This window comes from Pan paniscus, chromosome 21, assembly GCF_029289425.2.
Source record: "Pan paniscus chromosome 21, NHGRI_mPanPan1-v2.0_pri, whole genome shotgun sequence".
In the NCBI taxonomy this organism is placed as follows: Eukaryota; Metazoa; Chordata; class Mammalia; order Primates; family Hominidae; genus Pan; species Pan paniscus.
In genome coordinates this window covers 21020724-21039955 of record NC_073270.2, presented here as the reverse complement: position 1 = coordinate 21039955, position 19232 = coordinate 21020724, and the positions used below count along the sequence as shown (strand labels likewise).

The following is a 19232-nucleotide window of genomic DNA, read 5'->3' as shown; positions in this document are numbered from 1 at the left end:
GGTGCAAAAGTAATTATATCAAAAGTAATTGCATTAAAGTAATGGCAAAAACTGCAATTATTTGTGCACCAAAAGTAATTTGTGCCAACCTAATAGAATTGACATACAATAAGCTACATATATTTGAAGTATCCTTTTTGAAAAGCTTTGATTTATGTGTACACCCATAAAAATATCACCGCGATAAAGATAACAAACATTACACATCGTCCCCCAAGCTTCCATGTTCCCATGTGCCTCTCACTCCCACCCTTTCTACTCTGCCAACCACAGGCAAATACTGATATGATTTTTGTCATTATAGCTTGTACTTTCTGTAATTTTATATTACTGAAATAAAATAGTATTTATTCTTTTTTGATCTGGCTTCTTTCACTCAGCATGTTTACTTTGAAATTCATCCATGCTGTTGCACACATCAGTGGTTTAGTCCTCTTTGTTGCTGAATAATATCCATGGTGTGGATGCACCTACACATCCTCAACAACACTTGGAATGCTTAATCTTTCTAGTTTTGGTCATTCTAATAGACGTGTAGTTGTATTTGATTGTGGTTTTAATTTGCATTTCTCTAATGACTAATGAGATTGAGTGTCATTTCATGTGATGCCTTATTTTGGAAAGTTCAAATCTTTTGCCTATTTTTAATTTGCTTTTTTATTTTGTATTATTGTGTTTTGAGAGTTTTAAAAATTATGTTGTAGAAACAAGTCCTCTGTCAGATATGTAATTTGCAAATATTTTCTCCCAGTCTGTGGCTTGTCTTTTCATTCTCTTAAAGTACTTTTCAAAAAGAAAAGGTTTTAAATTTTGATGGCATCTAATTGGTCAATTTCTTCCTTTATGTGTTGTGCTTTTAATGTTGTTTCTAAGAAATCTTACCTAACCCAAGGTCACAAACATTTTCTCCTATGTTATGTTTTCTCTAGAGGTTATATTGGTTTGAATTCTACATTCAAGTCTATGATTCATTTGCGGCTAATTTTTGTATATGGTGTGAGGTATGGATTGAGTTTTTTAAAAGTTTGTATACGGATACAAAATTGTTTCAGAGAGAAAAGACTATTCTTTCTCCACTACATTGCCATGTGCCTTTGTCAAAAATCAGTTGTCTATACGTTGAGCCTATTTCTGAGTTGTTTAATTCTATTCCATTAACCTACTGTTGACCTTAGCACCAATATTACACTATCTTCATTACAATAATCTTATCAGGCATAATGGCTGACACATGTAATTCCAGTACTTTGGGAGGCCAAGGTGGGTGGATCACTTGAGGCTGAAAGTTCAAGACCAGCCTGGCCAACATAGCAAAACCCCATCTCTACTAAAAATACATACAAAAAAATCTAGGCGTGGTGGTTCACACCTGTACCAGCTACTTGGAAGGCTGAGGCATGAGTATCACTTGAACCTGGGAGGCGGAGGTTGCATTGAGCTGAGATCATGCCACTGCACTCCAGCCTGGGCAATAGAGAGAGAGAGAAAAAAGAATCTTACAATAATTAATCTTGAAATCAGTTAGTGTTATCCTACAGCTTTGTTCTTTTTCAAAGTTGCTCTGGCTGTTTTAGGTTATCTCCATTTTCATATAAATTTTGGAATCAATTAATTAAACTTCTATAAAAATTCCTGCTGAAAATGTGATTGGGATTTTACCGAATTTGCGAAGAACTGATTTAAAGATTCAATATCCCACGAACACAGAATATCTCTCCATGTATTTAGGTCTTCTTTAATTTCTCTCAGAAATGTTTTGTAGTTTTCACCATAGAAGTCTTGAATATCTTTCGTCAGATTTAATCTATAAGTATTTAACATATTGGTACTGTTGTAGATGGTATTTCAATCTGATTGTTCATTGCTATTATACAGAGATACAACTATATTTTGCATATTAATTTTGTATATATTAGTTCTAGTAGCTGTTTTGTAGATTCCATCAGATTTTTTTTTCATAGGTAGTCATGTTGTCTGTGAGTGAAAGATAGTCATAATTATTCCTTTTTAATCTGGATGCCTTTCATTTCTTTTCCTATCTTTTTGCACTGGTACAAATCTTCAGTACAATTTTGATTAGAAGTGGTGAGAAAAGGCATTCTTAACTTATTCCTGACTTTAAGGGTGAAACAATTAGTCCTTCACCATTATGTGTGATGTTTGCTGTAAGTTTTTCAAAAATAACCTTTGTCAAATTGAAAAAGTGCTAAGAGTCTTTATGAGGAATTAATGTTAGATTTTCAAATGTCTTTTATACATTTATGAGATAAACATATGGTTTTTTTTTAGTTTGTTAAAATGGTGAATTACACCGATTTTCTTATGTTAAACCAAACTCGCATTCCTAGAATAAACCCTACTCAGTCATGATTATCCTTTTTGTATATTGACTCAGTTTGCTAATTTTTAAATTTTTTTATTTCAATATTTTTGGGAAAACAGTTGGTGTTTGGTTGCATGGAAAAGTTCCTTAGTGATTTCTGAGATTTTAGTGCACCCATCATCCAAGCAGTGTATACTGTACCCAATGTGCAGATAAAAGACTCTATGTTGATGGCATTCAGTCTGGTTCCATATTTTTGCAATTGCAAATTGTGCTGTTATAAACATGCTTGTGCAAGTGTATTTTTCATATAATGACTTCTTTTCCACTTGGTAGACACCCAGTAGTGGGACTGCTGGATCAAATGGTAGTTCTACTTTTAATTCTTTAAGGAATCTCCATGCTGTTTTCGATAGTGCTTGTACTAGTTTACATTCCCACCAGCATTGAAAAACTCTTCCCTTTTCACCACATCCAAGCCAACATCTGTTGTTTTTTTATTTTTAAATTATAGCCATTCTTGTAGGAGTAAGGTGATATTCCATTGTGGTTTTGATTTGCATTTCCCTGATAATTAGTGGTGTTGAGCATTTTTTCATATGTTTGTTGGCTGTTTGTAAATCTTCTTTTGAGGATTCTCTATTCATGTCCTTTGCTCACTTTTTGATGGGATTATTTGTTTCTTTCTTGCTGATTCATTTGAGTTCTTTGTAGATTCTGGATACTAGTTCTTTGTCAGATACACAGTTTGCAAATATTTCCTCCCACTCTGTGGGCTGTCTGTTTACTCTGCTGGTTATTTCTTCTGCTGTGCAGAAGCTTTTTAGTTTAATTAGGTCCCATCTATTTATCTTTGTTTTTGTTGCATTTGCTTTTGGGTTCTTGGTCTTTGCCTAAGCCAATGTCTAGAAGAGTTTTTTCCAATGTTATCTTCTAGAATTTTTATGGCTTTACCTCTTAGATTTAAGTCTTTGATCCATCTTGAGTTGATCTTTGTATAAGGTGAGAGATGAGGATCCAGCTTCATTCTTCTACGTGTGGCTCGCCAGTTTTCCCAGCACTATTTGTTGAATACGGTGTCCTTTTCCTACTTTATGTTTTTGTTTGCTTTGTTGAAGATTAGTTGGCTCTTAAGTATTTGGCTTTATTTCTGGGTTCTCTATTCTGTTCTGTTGGTCTACATGCCTATTTTATACCAGTACCATGCTTTTTTGGTAACTATAGCCTTATAGTACAGCTTGAAGTCACGTAATGTGATGCCTCCAGATTTCTTCTTTTTGCTTAGTCTTGCTTTGGCTATGCAGGCTCTTTTATGGCTCCATATGAATTTTCGGATTGTTTTTTCTAGTTCTGTGAAGAATGATGATGGTATTTTTATGGGAAGTGCATTGAATCTGTAGATTGCTTTTGGCAGTATAGTCATTTTCACAATATTGATTCTACCCATCCATGAGCATGGGATGTGTTTCCATTTGTTTGTGTCATCAGTGATGTCTTTCAGCAGTATTTTGTAGTTTTCCTTGTAGAGGTCTTTCACCTTCTTGGTTAAGTATATTCCTAGGTTTTTTGTTTGTTTTTTTAAGGTTTGTTGTTGTTGTTTTGGGATTTTTTTGTTTTTTTGTGTGTTGTTGTTGTTGCTGTTTTGTTTTGTTTGGCAGCTGTTGTAAAAGGGATTGAGTTCTGTATATGATTCTCAGCTTGGTCACTGTTGGTGTATAGCAGTGCTACTGATTTGTGTACATTGATTTTGTAACCTGAGACTTTACTGAATATATCAGATCTAGGAGCTTTTTGGATGAGTCCTTAGGGTTTTCTAGGTATACAATCACATTATCAGTGAATAGCGACAGTTGGCCTCTTCTTTACCAATTTGGATGGCTTTTGTTGCTTTCTTTTGTCTAATTGCTCTGGCTAGGACATTAAGTACTATGTTGAATAAAAGTGGTGAAAATGTGCATCCTCGTCTTGTTCCAGTTCTCAGGGGGAATGATTTCAACTTTTCCTTGTTCAGTATAATGTTAGCTGTGGGTGTGTCATAGATGGCTTTTATTACTTGAGGTATGTCCTTTTTATGCCAATTTTGCTGAAGGTTTTAATCCTACAGGAATGCTGGATTTTATCAAATGCTTTCTCTGTGTCTTTTGAGATGATAATATGATTTTTGTTTTTAAATCTGTTTATGTTACATATCACATTTATTAACTTGTATATGTTAAAACCTGCATCCCTGGTATGAAACCCACTTGATCATGGTGTATTATCTTTTTGATATGATGTTGGATATGGTTAGCTAGCATTTTGTTGAGGATTTATGCATCTATGTTCATCAGGAATATTAGTCTATAGTTTTCTTTTTTGGTTATGTCCTTTCCCGGTTTGGGTTTTAGTGTGATACTGGCTTCATAAAATGATTTAAGGAGGATTACCTCTTTCTTTATCTTCTGGAACAGTATCAGTAAGATTGGTACCAATTCTTCTTTGAATGCCTGATAGAATTCAGCTGTGAATTCATCTGGTCTTGGACTTTTTTTGTTGGCAATTTTAAAATTATTGTTTCAATCTCACTACCTGTTATTGGTCTGTTCAGAGTTTCTATTTCTTCCTGATTAATCTAGGAGGGTTGTATATTTCCAGGAATTTATCTATCTCCTCAAGATTTTCTAGTTTGTGCACCTAAAGGTGTTCACAGCAGTCTTGAATGTTGCTGTGGTATTGGTTGTAATATCAATTAGAAATTTCATTTCTAATTGAGGGTATTTGGATCTTCTCTCTTCTTTCTTGGTTAATCTTGGTAATGGTCTATCAATTTTGCTTATCTTTTCAAAGAACCAGCTTTTTGTTTCGTTTATCTTTTGAATTTTTTTTGTTACCGTTTCATTTAGTCCTGTTCTGATCTTTTTATTTCTTTTCTTCTGTTGGGTTTGGGTTTGATTTGTTCTTGTTTCTCTAGTTCCTTGAGGTGTGACCTTAGACTGTCTATCTGTGCTCTTTCAGACTTTTCGATGTAGGCATTTAATGCCGTGAACTTTCCTCTTAGCACCACTTTTGCTGTGTCCCAGAGGTTTTAATAAATTGTGTCACTATTATCAGTCAGTTCAAATAATTTTTTATTTCCATCTTGATTTCACTGTTGACCCAAAGATCATTCAAGTGCAAATTATTTAATTTCCATGTATTTGTATAGTTTTGAGGGTTCCTTTTGGAGTTAATTTCCAATTTTATTCTACTGTGGTCTGAGAGGGTACTTGATATAATTTCAATTTTCTTAAGTTTATTGAGACTTGTTTTGTGGCCCATGATATGGCATATCTTGGAGAATGTTCCATGTGCTGATGAAAAGAATGTATATTCTGCAGTTGTTGGGTGTTGAATGTTCTATAAATATCTGTTAAGTCCATTAGTTCTAGGGTATAGTTTAAGTCTAATTTTTTTGTTGACTTTCTGTCACGATGTCCTGTCTCATGCTGTCAATGGAGTATTGAAGTCCCCCACTATTATTGTGTTGCCATCTATCTCATTTCTTATGTCTAGTAATAATTGTTTTATACATTTGGGAGCTACCATGTTAGGTGCATATATATTTAGGATTGGGGTATTTTCCTGTAGGACTGATTTTTTAAAAATCATTTTAAAATGTCCCACTTTTTTTAACTGTTGTTGCTTTAAAGTATGTTTTCTCTGACATAAAAATAGTTACTCTTCCTCATTTTTGGTTTCCATTTGCATGAAATAACTTTTTCCACCCATTGACTGTAAGTTTATAGGAATCCTTATGCATTAGGTGAGTCTCTTCAAGACAGCAGATACTTGATTGGTGAATGTTTATCCATTCTGCCATTCTGTGTCTTTTAAGTGGAACATTTACACCATTTACATTCAATGTTAGTACTGAGATGTGAGGTACTGTTTTATTCAACATGCTAGTTGTTGCCTGAATACTTTGGTGTTTTTTTTTTCATTGTGTTATTATTTTATAGGCCCTGTGAGATTTATGCTTATGGAGGTTCTATTTTCATGTATTTTGAAGTTTTGTTTCAATATTTAGAACTCTTTTTAGTATTTCTTGTAGTGCTGGCTTGGTAGTGGCAAATTCTCTTAGCATTTGTTTGTCTGAAAAACACTTTCTCTCTCCATTTATGAAGCTAGTTTTGCTGGATACAAAATTCTTGGCTGGCAATTATTTTGTTTGAGGAGCTAAAGATAGGACCCAATCCCTTCTGGCTTGCAGTGTTTCTGCTAAGAAATCTGCTGTAAATCTGATATGTTTTCCTTTATAGGTGGCCTGATGTTTCCGCCTCGCAGGTCTTAATTTTCTTTCCTTTGTCTTGACTTTGACTTTAGATAACCTGATGACTATGTGCCTGGGTGATGATCTTTTTCCAGTGAATTTCCCAGATGTTCTTTGAGCTTCTTTTTTTTTTTGAGACGGAGTCTTGCTCTGTCACCCAGACAGGAGTGCAGTGGTGCCATCTCAGCTCACTGCAGGCTCCACCTCCTGGGTTCACGCCATTCTCCCACCACGGCCTCCCAAGTAACTGGGACTACAGGTGCCCACCACCACGCTTGGCTAATTTTGTTTTTGTATTTTTAGTAGAGACGGGGTTTCACCGTGTTAGTCAGGATGGTCTCAATCTCCTGACCTCGTGATCCGCTCACCTCGGCCTCCCAAAGTGCTGGGATTACAGGTGTGAGCCACCGCACCTGGCCCTTTGAGCTTCTTATATTTGGATGTCTAGATCTCTAGTGAGGCCAGGGAAGTTTTCCTTGATTACTCCCTCAGATACGTTTTCCAAACTTAAAATTTCTCTTCTTCCTCAGGAATACCAGTTATCCTTAGGTTTGGCCATTTAACATAATCCCAAATTTCTTGGAGGCTTTGTTCATTTTTTAATAATTCTTTTTTCTTTGTCTAAGGCGGGCCACCGTGCCCAGCCTTAAATTTCTTTAATAGCTTTTTCACTGTTCTGTTTGTTTGTCTTAATGACCGGTTTAGGCTTACTATATACATCTTATCAGAATTGACTTCAGATTTACAGTAACTTAATTCCAGTGATATACAGAAATATTACTCCTATGTATTTCTATCTTTTTTTTTTTTGGCAGATTTTTGTGCTATTGCCCAGGCTGGAGTGTGGTGGCTCACACCTGTAATCTCAACACTTTGGGAGGCCAAGGTAGGTGGACTTCTATTACACATATATTAGGTCTTTGAAGTTGTCCCCAAACTCACTGATACGTATCTTGAAAAAACATCTCATTTATATTTGTTTCAAGTTCACTAATCTTTCACCTGCAATGCCTAACCTGGAGTTAATCCTTCTGGTGTATTTTTCATCTTATTGATTGTAGTTTTTAATCTCTAGAAGTTTGATTTGGGGCATTTTTATATCTTTTATGTCTCTCCTTAACCTTTGGAACATACAGTTATAATAACTGTTCTAATGTTTTTGTCCATTAATTCTAACATGTTTTCATATGTGTGTAGGTTTCAACTGACTGATTTATCTCCACCTTATGCATAATATATTACCAGTTTTGTGAGTGCTGGTAATTCTTTATTGGATTCCACACATTGTGAATTTCATCTTGGTGGGTGCCAAGTAATTCTGTATTCCTATAGATAGTCTTGTACTTTGTTCTGGGACTCAGTTAAGTTACTTTGATTATTTTAGTTCTTGCTTTAAAGATTTGTTAAGCAGGACTGGAGCGGTGCCCTCTCTAGAACTAATTATTCTCCACAAGACTCTTTTGTGTGCTCTCTTGCAAATCATAAGCTTTTCCAGTCTGGCTGGTGAGAACAGGCACTATTCCTAACTTTGTACAGGCATGGGCACTATTAATCCTCATCCTTTTCAGAGGTTCTTTTCTCAGCCTGGCCTTAAGGGGTTTCCTCACATGCCTGGTGCGATCAGCACTCAGCTGACTGCCTGACTGATCTGCTGATCAATGATGTCTCTCTCTGTGCACTCTGTCCTTTCTAGTACTCTGTCCTTCAGACTTTAGTCACTCTAGTCTGCATGGACTTAAAGACTCGAGAAGTCTTCTGGCTCTTCCTGCCCTGCGTTGTGGCCTAGAAGGTCTGTCAAGGCAGTCAACTGGGGCAGCCACAGGATTCGCTTGGCTTGTTTCCCATCTCCCAGGCATCGCTGGCCTTTGTTACAGTGATGAACAGTGTTTTCTATATTTTAGCCACACTTTGGTTATTTTAGGCAGGAGAGTAAATCCAGTCTCCGTTACTGCACCTTAGTGTAAAAAGAATGCTGCACTTAAAAAAAACTAATTCCATTCAATCAGCTTCATTTCCATCAATCGAATCCATGCCACATAACCTTCTTTAAAAGACTCACATCTCCCCTGAGTCCCCTCTTTGCTGGGAGGGGACTTTGCTGGGAGATGGGGCAGGTGTTTCCGTGTCTGCAGGGCCCAGTCAGGGCAGTAAGGAAAATGCTGTCCCATTTGAGTATGCAGATAGTGTGTCAGTCTCTTCAGAAAGCCTGTATTTCCCAGTGAGTTTAAATGAGCAGTTTTATCTGTCTCAGCCTCCTGAAGTCAGGGAGGAAGGTAGAGAAAGGCTGATATTCTGTTGTGACCTGAATTTTGGAGCACACCAGTGAGGCTTTGATTTGTCTGTTACAAACACAGAGGCCTCTGTTTCCCCCAGCTCGCGGTGTGCTTACTGCTAGTGAGGCCTTTTCTGCATCAGGCATTAGAACTTCTCCATAGTGACGCCAGCACCAGAGATGCCCCTGATGTCACAGGTAGCCCCCAGGCCCATCCTCCCACCCTAGGCATGGAGGGATAGTCTCTCTCACCTGGATGTTTTCCATGGTATCTGGAGAGACAGGTTCCTGCAACTCCTCGACTATTTTTTGGGAACCCTGGCTGCTACTCCTGAGCTCAGCATCTTTGAGAGAAGGGATAGAATAATGACAGAAAATAGATGATAAATATCTGCAGAATCACAGGAAATTAGACAGCATGGTCACATGGTTTTAAACTACAATGGATCTAAAGAATTTTATTCTAGAGAGCAGTACCTTGAGGTGGGAAGAGCAGGTCTCTGCAGCCCAGCCGAATTTTGACACTGAGGAGGGATCCTGGGCTAGTTCCTCCCTCCCTCCACCTCTCTTTGCCCTTATCCACATGATGCTGCCCAGGGGAGTTGTGGAGATGGGAAGATGGGCAATGGACCTGGCCCAGGCCTGGGCCACAGGAGGCCCTCAACCTCTGCCAGTCCCTGGGCAATGGGTTCCTTTCATAGCAGCCCCTTTTGAAGTTTACAAACAATGGGTTATCAGCTTCCTCGATGGTGGGCTTTGAAATGATCTCCAGGCAGAAGGTGGAAAAGGCTACAGTGAGTTACATCAGTGTTACCTGAATACCAAGGCTTAGCACAAGGGCTGCTTTCTCTTTGTGTGGAAATACTGTGAACTCATGCTCTGCCAGCGGTCACAATGCTCACTTTTCTATTTTGTAATAGAAATTATTTTCAAGAAGAACTGGAGCTGAGCATTGGTTTTTTAGTAAGTTCTGGAAAGTCAATAATCAGGGTAGCTTAGGCTTCATGTATTTAACCTTTACTAAAAATTACGGAAGAAAAAAATTTCCCATTTTGTCTACAAAGGTCTTTCACCCTCCTCCTCCCCTCCTTTTTTCTCTTTTGAAATCTCTCCACGCCTAAAGAGGGAGACCTGGGAGAAGACATCACTGGAGGATGTCCTCTCCTTTGTGCCTCACCCAGTGTCGTCCGCTCTGCTGGGAGTTCTCAGCCATGACATCTGCTCTCAGCCTTTGGGCCTCAGCTCAGAGCAGCCCTAGGACGCCCTGCTCATGGCTACCCCTCCTCAGAAGCGCTGCCACAGATGTAGGAGGGACCCTGGGCCTGCTGAAGGCTCCAGAGACTGCTGCTGTCTCCGTGAGTGTGGGCATGCTGCTCTGCCTTCTTGTTTTCAAGCGTCACATCAGACACTGCAGAGCCAGAGCAGCCAGGGTCCTCCCTGCTTCCTCCTCTCCCATGGTGTTCTTCTAGTGCCAGCTACAACAATGGCCCCTGCAGATGCCTCTCAACCCCAAATATCTGGGTCACTAATGCATTATACTTACTTCTGGCAAAGATGTAGGTAAATGAATGAAATTCTAAGAGAAAAATGAGATGCCCAGGGAGGTGTAAATAGCATAGTCGAAGAGGTACATAATGTTGAAGGCACAATGAGACAGAGAGTCACATTCTAGCATGAAAGGTGGCTCTTTTGGCATGAAGAGAAAATGTCCTGAGAAGAGAGGGTAAAGCACTTAGAATCCCTCTTCTGAAGAAACATGCTTTGAGGAAAATAAAAACTGTCATATCTCCAGCTCCCGATATGTCCTGCACCCTGCAGAATTTTCCAAATAAGACTATCTGGGGTTTCTAGCACTCTCATCATGACAAGAGCGGGATGCTCTTTAGGCTTATTGAGCTTGTTGTTGAGATTAACACACATATGAAAAGTGTACAGCTCAGGGAATTTCTACATATGTCTATTCCTGAACAACCACCACCTATAAAAATATATAAAACTGGCTTGTCACAGTGGCTCACACCTGTAATCCCAGCACTTTGGGAGGCCGAGGGAGTTGGATCACCTGAGGTCAGGAGTTCAAGACCAGCCTGACCAACATGATGAAACTTCGTCTCTACTTAAAATACAAAAAACATAGCCAGGCATGGTGGTGCACACCTGTAATCCCAGCTACTCAGGAGAGGCAGGAGAATCGCTTGAACCCGGGAGGCGGAGGTTGCAGTGAGTCAAGATTGTGCCACTGCACTACAGCCTAGATGACAGAGTGAGACTCCATCTCCAAAAAAAAAAAAAAAAGGACATATAAAACATTTCCTTTTTATGGCTGCATAGTATTCCATGGTGTATATGTGCCACATTTTCTTAATCCAGTCTATCATTGTGGGACATTTGGGTTGGTTCCAAGTCTTTGCTATTGTGAATAGTGCTGCAATAAACATACGTGTGCATGTGTCTTTATAGCAGCATGATTTATAGTCCTTTGGGTATATACCCAGTAATGGGATGGCTGGGTCAAATGGTACTTCTAGTTCTAGATCCCTGAGGAACCGCCACACTGACTTCTACAATGGTTGAACTAGTTTATAGTCCCACCAACAGTGTAAAAGTGTTCCTATTTCTCCACATCCCCTCCAGCACCTGTTGTTTCCTGACTTTTTAATGATTGCCATAAAAAAGGATGAGTTCATGTCCTTTGTAGGGACATGGATGAAATTGGAAATCATCATTCTCAGTAAACTATCGCAAGGACAAAAAACCAAACACCGCATGTTCTCACTCATAGGTGGGAACTGAACAATGAGAACACATGGACACAGGAAGGGGAACATCACACTCTGGGGACTGTTGTGGGGTGGGGAGAGGTGGGAGGGATAGCATTAGGAGATATACCTAATGCTAAATGACGAGTTAATGGGTGCAGCACACCAGCATGGCATATGTATACATATGTAACTAACCTGCACATTGTGCACATGTACCCTAAAACGTAAAGTATAATAATAATAAAAAAAAATGCAACAAGACAGCACTAAAAAATAAATAAATAAATAAAAAATTTCCAGCATCCAGAAGTTTCCCTCTTCTCCCCGTCCAGTCAATACTCCTCTCAAAGGTATCCACTCTTCCAACTTTTACTATCATTGATTACTTTCGATCAGCAGCAAACTTGTGAATTTAAAAAAACTCATTATCAGTAACTACCTATTTTAATGTATTACAAAGATATTTCTTTCCTATTTTAAGTTTGAAGAACTACAAAAAATGCAACTAAAAGTAGACATTCACTGTGCATGCTTCTTTTATAATTAGGAAAATATTACAAAAAAGTAAAAAGTCTTAAAGACTGGATTAGATTTTCAGTAAACTAATAATCCTGGTGACTTAACTGTCAATGGTCTAATGTTCATGAGACAATTACCAACTACAAAGACTAATTGCTTGACTAAACTGTTGTGAGGTGTTGCAGTTTATTACTAAGCAGCTGCCACGTTCATCCCTAGAGGTGACTGCATTTCAGAACTGGGCAAGGTGAAGCTGGATCTATCTCTCCAGTGTCTCTGGGGTCTTGTGAGGTTTAATTACTTAATGTTCATAATGTCCCCTGAGATCCTCAAATGAGAGGTGCTATCCTGGGGAAAGCTGAGGCAGTGGTATTGTGTAACACATGACTAAAAATACAACTGAAGCTGCGTGATTTAATTGTTATTTTATGGCTTATACCATCTAAGTAGTTTAGAAGTCATGAACTATCGGTTTACTCTAGTGGGAGTAAAGGCACAATTTGTCACGACTTTCTCTCTAAGTGAGACTGCTTATCGGAAGCGGGTTTACCATGAAGCTAATAAAGCTTAGAGGTTCAGGCATCTTCCCAGCACAGGCTCCTCCAAGGCACAGCATCTAATGCCACATTTATCATTTTGCATTACTCTCCTTAAAAAGGGCTCTTGAATGGGTCAGACTTTAGGTCCCACAAGACTCTGGATCTATCCCGCTCTTTATCTAATAGGAATAATACATACGGAGTGCAAAATAATACATGTTGAGGGCTTCAGGAATAAATAATAATATAATTTTGTGCTTTTCACATTTATTTTAAATATCCATCAAAAATCTTAATTTTTGTGTGATGAAATAAATTGATTCTAAAAGAGCAAATATGGAGAAACAGTAAACAAAAATTTAAGAAAGGTGAACAAAAAGAGGGCCAAATTCCCAACTGAATATTAAGACATTATAAAGACATAGTTATTAAAACAGAGAGTTACTGGGGCAAGAATAGAACAGAACGAAGGCCAGAAATAGACCCAGACAGTTATGACATGTTGATATATGATGAAGATGGCATTTCAAATTAGGGGGGAAAGAACAAACTGTACAATAAATAGTGCTAGAGGAAGTGAAGCAAAATGATCAAATAGAAGCTTCCACCAATCATCCTCCCCACAGGAACACAAAATTTAACAATTATGTACACAACAAAGCACCTTCATAAGAACCAAAAATCAGGGGAGTGATCACACTATCTGGTTTTAACTTCACATCACTGAAAGAGGCACTGAAGAGGGCAGGAAAGACAGTCTTGAATTGCCAACACTAACCTTTCCCCATTCCCCTGGCAGTAGCCACGTGGCGTGGAAAATCTGTACACCTGGGGAGAGAAAGTGCAGTGACTGTGGGACTTTGCAACGGAATGCAGTGCTGTCAACACCAGGCAGAACTCAGCTGGCACCCCAAGAGGGAGCATTTGCATCAGCCCTAGCCAGATGGGAATCACCCATCCTGCTGGTTGGAACCTGAGTTCTGGCAAGCCGTGCCACCACAGGCAAAAGTGCTCTGGGGTCCTAAATAAACTTGAAAGGCTGTCTAGGCCACAAGGACTGAGCTACCGGACTTAGGGGACATGCGAGCTAGTAAAACACCAGCTGGATCTGCTAAAAGAGTGCTTGCGTTACCCCTCCCCTAATCCCAGGCACCGCATCTCACAGCTCCAAAAGAGACTCCGACTCCTTCCTTCCACTTGAAAAGAGGAGAGGGGAGTGAAGAGGACTTTGTCTTGTAACTTGGATCCTAGCTCAGCCACAGTAGGATAGGGCACCTGGCAGAGTCACAAGGTCCCTATTCCAGGCCCTGGCTCCTGGATGACATTCCTAGACACACCCTGGACTGGAAGGGAAGCTGCTGCCTTGACATGAAGGACCCAGTCCTAGTAGGATTCATCATGTGCTGACTAAAGAGCCCCTGGGCCCTGAATAATCAGCAGCAGTAGCCAGGTAGTACTTGCCATGGGCCTTGGGTGAGACTAAGAGCTGTGCTGACTTCAGGTGTGACCGGCACATTCTCAGCTGTAGTGGCTACGAGAAGAGACCACTTCTGCTTCAGAAAAGCAGAGGAAAGAGTAAAGGGGACTTTGTCTTGAGCTTAGGTGTCAGCTTGGCCACAGTGGGGAAGAGCACCAAACAGGCTCTTAGGGTCCCCAGTTCCAGGCTTTGGCTCTTGAATGGCATCTCTGGACCTACTACAGGCCAGTGGAAGAGCCCACTGCCCTGAAGGATGAGTCCCAGGCCTGAAAGCATTCGCCACAAGCTGACAGAAGAGCCCTTGGGCCTTTAGTGAACATCAGTAGTACCCTGGTAGTACTCCCTGTGGGCCTGTGGTGGTGGTGGACATGGGGAGAGACTCCTTTGCATGGGAAAAAGGGAGGGAAGAGTGGAAAGTACTTTGCCTAGTGCTGTCACAGTCAGCCCAGCTGCAGTAGAACAGAGCACCAGATAGATTTCTAAGGTTTCCTACTCCTGGCCCTGGCTCCCAGACAGCATCTCTGGACCTCTGTAGGGCCAGGGGAACTTGTTGCCCTTAAGGGAAGGACATAGGCCTGGATGGCTTCATCACCTGCTGACTGCAGAGCCCTAGGGCCTTGAGAGAATGTAGGTAGTGGTTACAGTGGGCCTTGGGCAAGACCCATGGCTGTGCTGCCTTAAGGTTTGACCCTGTGCAGTCACAGTGGTGGTGGCCACAAGGGTGCTTTGTGTCACCCCTCCCCCAGCTTCAGGTGGCTCAACACAGAGACAGAGACTTCATTTGTTTGACAGAAAGTAAAGGAAGAGAATAAGAGTCTCTGCCTGGTGATCCAGCGTATTCTTCTGGATCTTATCCAAGACCACCAAGGTGGCACCTCTACAAGTCTGCAAGAACCAAAATGTTACTGGGCTCTGGGTACCCACCTAATGCAGATATAGATGCAGTGACCAAAAACTTAGTTCACAACATCCAAGTTCCTTTGAATACCTGGAAAGCCTTCCGAAGAAGGAAAAGTACAAACAAGTCCAGATTGCAAAGACTACAATAAATATCTAACTCTTCAGTGCCCAGACACTGACAAACATCCACATGCATCAGACCCAACCAGAAAAACATGACTTCGCCAGACTAACTAAATAAGGCACCAGGGACCAATCCCAGAGAGAAGAGATGTAGGACCTTTCAGATGGAGAATTCAAAATAGCTGATTTGAGGAAAACTCAAAGAAATTCTAGATAACATGGAGAAGGAATTCGAATCCTATCAGATAAATTTAACAAATAATTTGAAATAATTTTAAAAATAATGCAGAAATTCTGGAGTTGAAAAATGCAACTGACATAATGAAAAATGTATCAGAGTCTCTTAATAGCAGAATTGACTAAGCAAAAGAAAGAATTAGTGAGCTTGAAAACAGGCTATTTGAAAGTTAACAGTCAGAGGAGACAAAAGAGAAAAGAATAAAAAAGAATGAAGCATGCTTACAGGGTCTAGAAAATAGCCTCAAAGGGAAAAATCTAAGAGTTATTGCCCTTAAAGAAGAGGTGGAGAAAGAGATAGGGATACAAGTTTATTCAAGGGGATAGTAACAGAGAACGTCCCAAACCTAGAGAAAGATATCAATATTCAAGTCTAAGAAGTATAAACACCAAGTAGATTTAACCCAAAGAAGACTACCTCGAGGCATTTAATAATCAAACTCCCAAAGGTCAAGGGTAAAAAAAGGGACCCTAAAAGCAGCAAGAGAAAAAAAAAACAAATAATATACAAAGCAGCTCCAATACGTCTGGCAGCAGACTTTTCAGTGGATACCTTGCAGGCCAGGAAAGAGTGGCATAACATATTTAAAGTGCTGAAGAAGAAAAACTCTTACCCTAGAATAGTATATCTGGCAAAAATATCCTTCAAACATGAAAGAGTAATAAAGACTTTCCTAGACAAACAAAAGGTATTTCATCAACACCAGACCAGTCCTACAAGAAATGTTAAAGGGAATTCTTCAATCTGAGAGAAAAGGACATTAATAAGCAATAAGAAATCATCTGAAGATACAAAACTCATTGGTAATAGTAAATACACAGAAAAGCACAGACTATTATAACACTGTAATTATGGTATGTAAACTACTCATAAGTAGAAAGATGAAAAGATCAAAAATAATAACTATAATGTTTCAAGACATAGTACAGTAAGATATAAATAGAAACAACAAAAAAGCCAAGAGATAAAGTGTAGTTTTTTAGTTTTCTTTTTGCTTGTTAGTTGTTGTTTGTTTATGCAATCAGTGTTAAGTTGTCATCAGTTTAAAATAATGGGTTATATTATTTGCAAGCCTCATCCCTCAAATCTAAAAACATACAATGGATACACAAAAAAACAAAAAGCAAAAAATTAACATTGAGCACAGACAGTTCTTTCAAGGAGTTCTTTCTGAAGAGTGAATAAGTCCTTATTTCTTGACATGTTTTTGTGCCATGGTTGGCCTCATTCCCTTTTGTCTTCTTCATAATTGTGTTAGTTTCCTGTTGCTGCTGTAAAAAATTACCACTCACTTAGTGGCTTAAAACAACAGTAATTTATTCTCTCACAATTCTAGAGATAAGAAGTTAGAAATCAGTATCCCTGGGCTGAAATCAAGGTGTCAGCAGGCCTATGCTCACTCCAGAGGCTCTAGGGGAGAATCTGTTCCTTGTTTCTTCCAGTTTCTGTTGGCTTTGGCATTCCTTGGCTCCTTACGTCATTCCAATCTGATTCCATAATCACATTGCCTTTTCCTTTTCTGTCTTTATAATCTCCCTCTGTCTCTCCCTTATCACAGGACGCCTGTGATAGCATTTAGGGCACCTTAGATAATCCAGGATAATCTCCTTATCTCAAGATCTTTAATCACAACTACAAAGACCTTTCAAAGAAAAAAGGTGACATTTACAGGTTCCAGAGATTATACAAGGGTATCTTTAGTGAGGCCATTTTTCTGTCTACTTTAATAGGCACCTGTGGCTGACTGAATACAGTGTATTTACCCAAATGCTTACTAGGAAAGTCAAACTCTCTACCTGTCCAAATCAGAAATGATTGTTATCATCTCAGCATCTTCATCAAATAATCCATTCACTCTTACTAATCTCACCTCACAAAATGGTTCCACCATCTACCCAGTTTCTAAAATCATCATTGATAGTCCCCTTTTCCACAATCTCCTTTCCCCATATCCAATAAAATACCAAGTTCCATTAATTCTCTAAAATATCTCCCAGATCTATTCCATAGTTATTGTTCTGGTTCAATCCCTCCTCATCTCCTTCCTGGACGCCAAAGTGGCCTTCGTAAAGTCTTCCTGTGAACTAGAAACTGACCATGTAATGCTTTCTAATTAAATATTTCCAATGGTTCATCATCACATATGACCGATGTAATAGAATAGAATCCAAACTCTCTTGCAAGGCATGCAAGGCCTTGATTGCCTGGCCTCAGTTCTCCTGTCCTGCTTTGCCTCCTGCCACTCCCTCACTTGATGCTCCAGCAACACTGAACTTGTACTTTCCCCCAGTAAGGCATGGTCTTGAATATCTCCTTATTCTACACTCTTTGATATCACTGCTAGGAAAAACTTTCTGCTTATTCACCTAGAAAGCTCCAATTTGCTTTGAAGTTTTACTCAAAAGCTTTGAGGTCTATGAAGTCTATGTGGAGGCTGTGAAGTCTATGTGGATTGCTCTCAAGATGACTTAGGTGTAATTCTGCTCTGGTCCCACCACACTTTTTTCTCCTTCAAGACAATGATGTTATTGTAAAGTTGTTTGTCTTGCATGTTTATCTTGTCATTGGCTGGTACTGGACTCACTACGTACTAGACTATGTTCCTAAAGTCTAGTATATGGGATGCACTCAGTATTTGTTTAATGACTGAATGAATGACAAGAGGTTGATAATGAAGTCCACAGTTATACAAAGAAAGATACTAGGTGGGTTGCATGAAAGGACAAAGGGCTTTTCTCAAAATTTTCAATGAAACTCCTCCTACCTGGGATGTGGTGTAGACTCCAGGCCAACCAGTACAATAAACTTGAGCTTAATACATTGACAATTCCCAAATCACCGTCTTGAGATGAGACTTGGGATGAGGTCTTAGCCTCCTCCAGGAAAACAGATACCATTTCCCCATTCTCATTGTATCACAAATCAGGAGACCAATCTTAAGCTGAAGTTTGTGTCTCCTTAGGTCAGGAAAAAGAAGACCATGACAAAAGTCATCAGCATTCTTCTTTTTGTGTGTGAACATGGGTTGCAATGATGACTCTGATTCTTCATATTCCCTGTATTTAGGCCCTTTGCTCCATGTGGCCCCCTCTCACTCTGATTCTGGGTTTAATCATGTGACCTGCTTGGACAAGTGACATGTGTTAGTTCAAAGCCTAAACCTGAGGTCTTGCATGTTTCCATTTGCTCTCTTGTGCCTCTGCCCTCTCCATGAGAACCTGTACAAGATAGCCTCCTAAAGGATGAGAGGGACATGCAACAGAGCCAAAGCCTGACTAGATCACCTGTCAGCCAAAACACTCCAAGACATGTGAGTAGACTCAGCCAAGATCAGCAGAGCTGCCTAGTTGACACCAAATGCATGAACAATACATGCTTATTGTGGTATGCCACTGTAGTTTTGTAGCTGTTTGCTAGTAGCATTATTGTGGCAACGGATTATTGACGCAGTTGCAAGAAGTAATAGAATCAACAAAATCTTGAGGCTGATTCTTTGAAAATGCCAATTAAATTAACATATCACTGGTGATAGTAAGAAAGAATAAAACACCAATAAATAGTACCATAAATGAAACACAGGAATATAGAGGATATGTAGAAAGTAAGATGGTAGATAAAAACCCATAAGAACATTAAATGTAAATGGACTAAATACTCTAATTAAAAGCCAATAATTATGACAGTAGATTAAAAACAAAGCCTACCAAACTCAATGCTGTTTATGGGCAACACATCTAAAATATAAGAAAACAGAAAGGGTAAAAATAGAAGGACAGGAAAAAATATGGCAT

General features: G+C 39.3%; 1 protein-coding gene across 13 annotated transcripts in view; it reads right to left on the bottom strand.

Moving 5' to 3' along the window:
- CFAP61 (cilia and flagella associated protein 61) overlaps nt 1-19232 on the bottom strand; it is a 305696-nt gene that overhangs the window by 206253 nt on the left and 80211 nt on the right. For all 13 annotated transcript variants that reach the window (XM_055104782.2, XM_034947210.3, XM_055104783.2 and 10 more), the window contains one exon: nt 9136-9227. In XM_055104782.2, coding sequence (XP_054960757.1) covers nt 9136-9227 — 92 coding nt within the window. The remainder of the gene's footprint in view (nt 1-9135; nt 9228-19232) is intronic.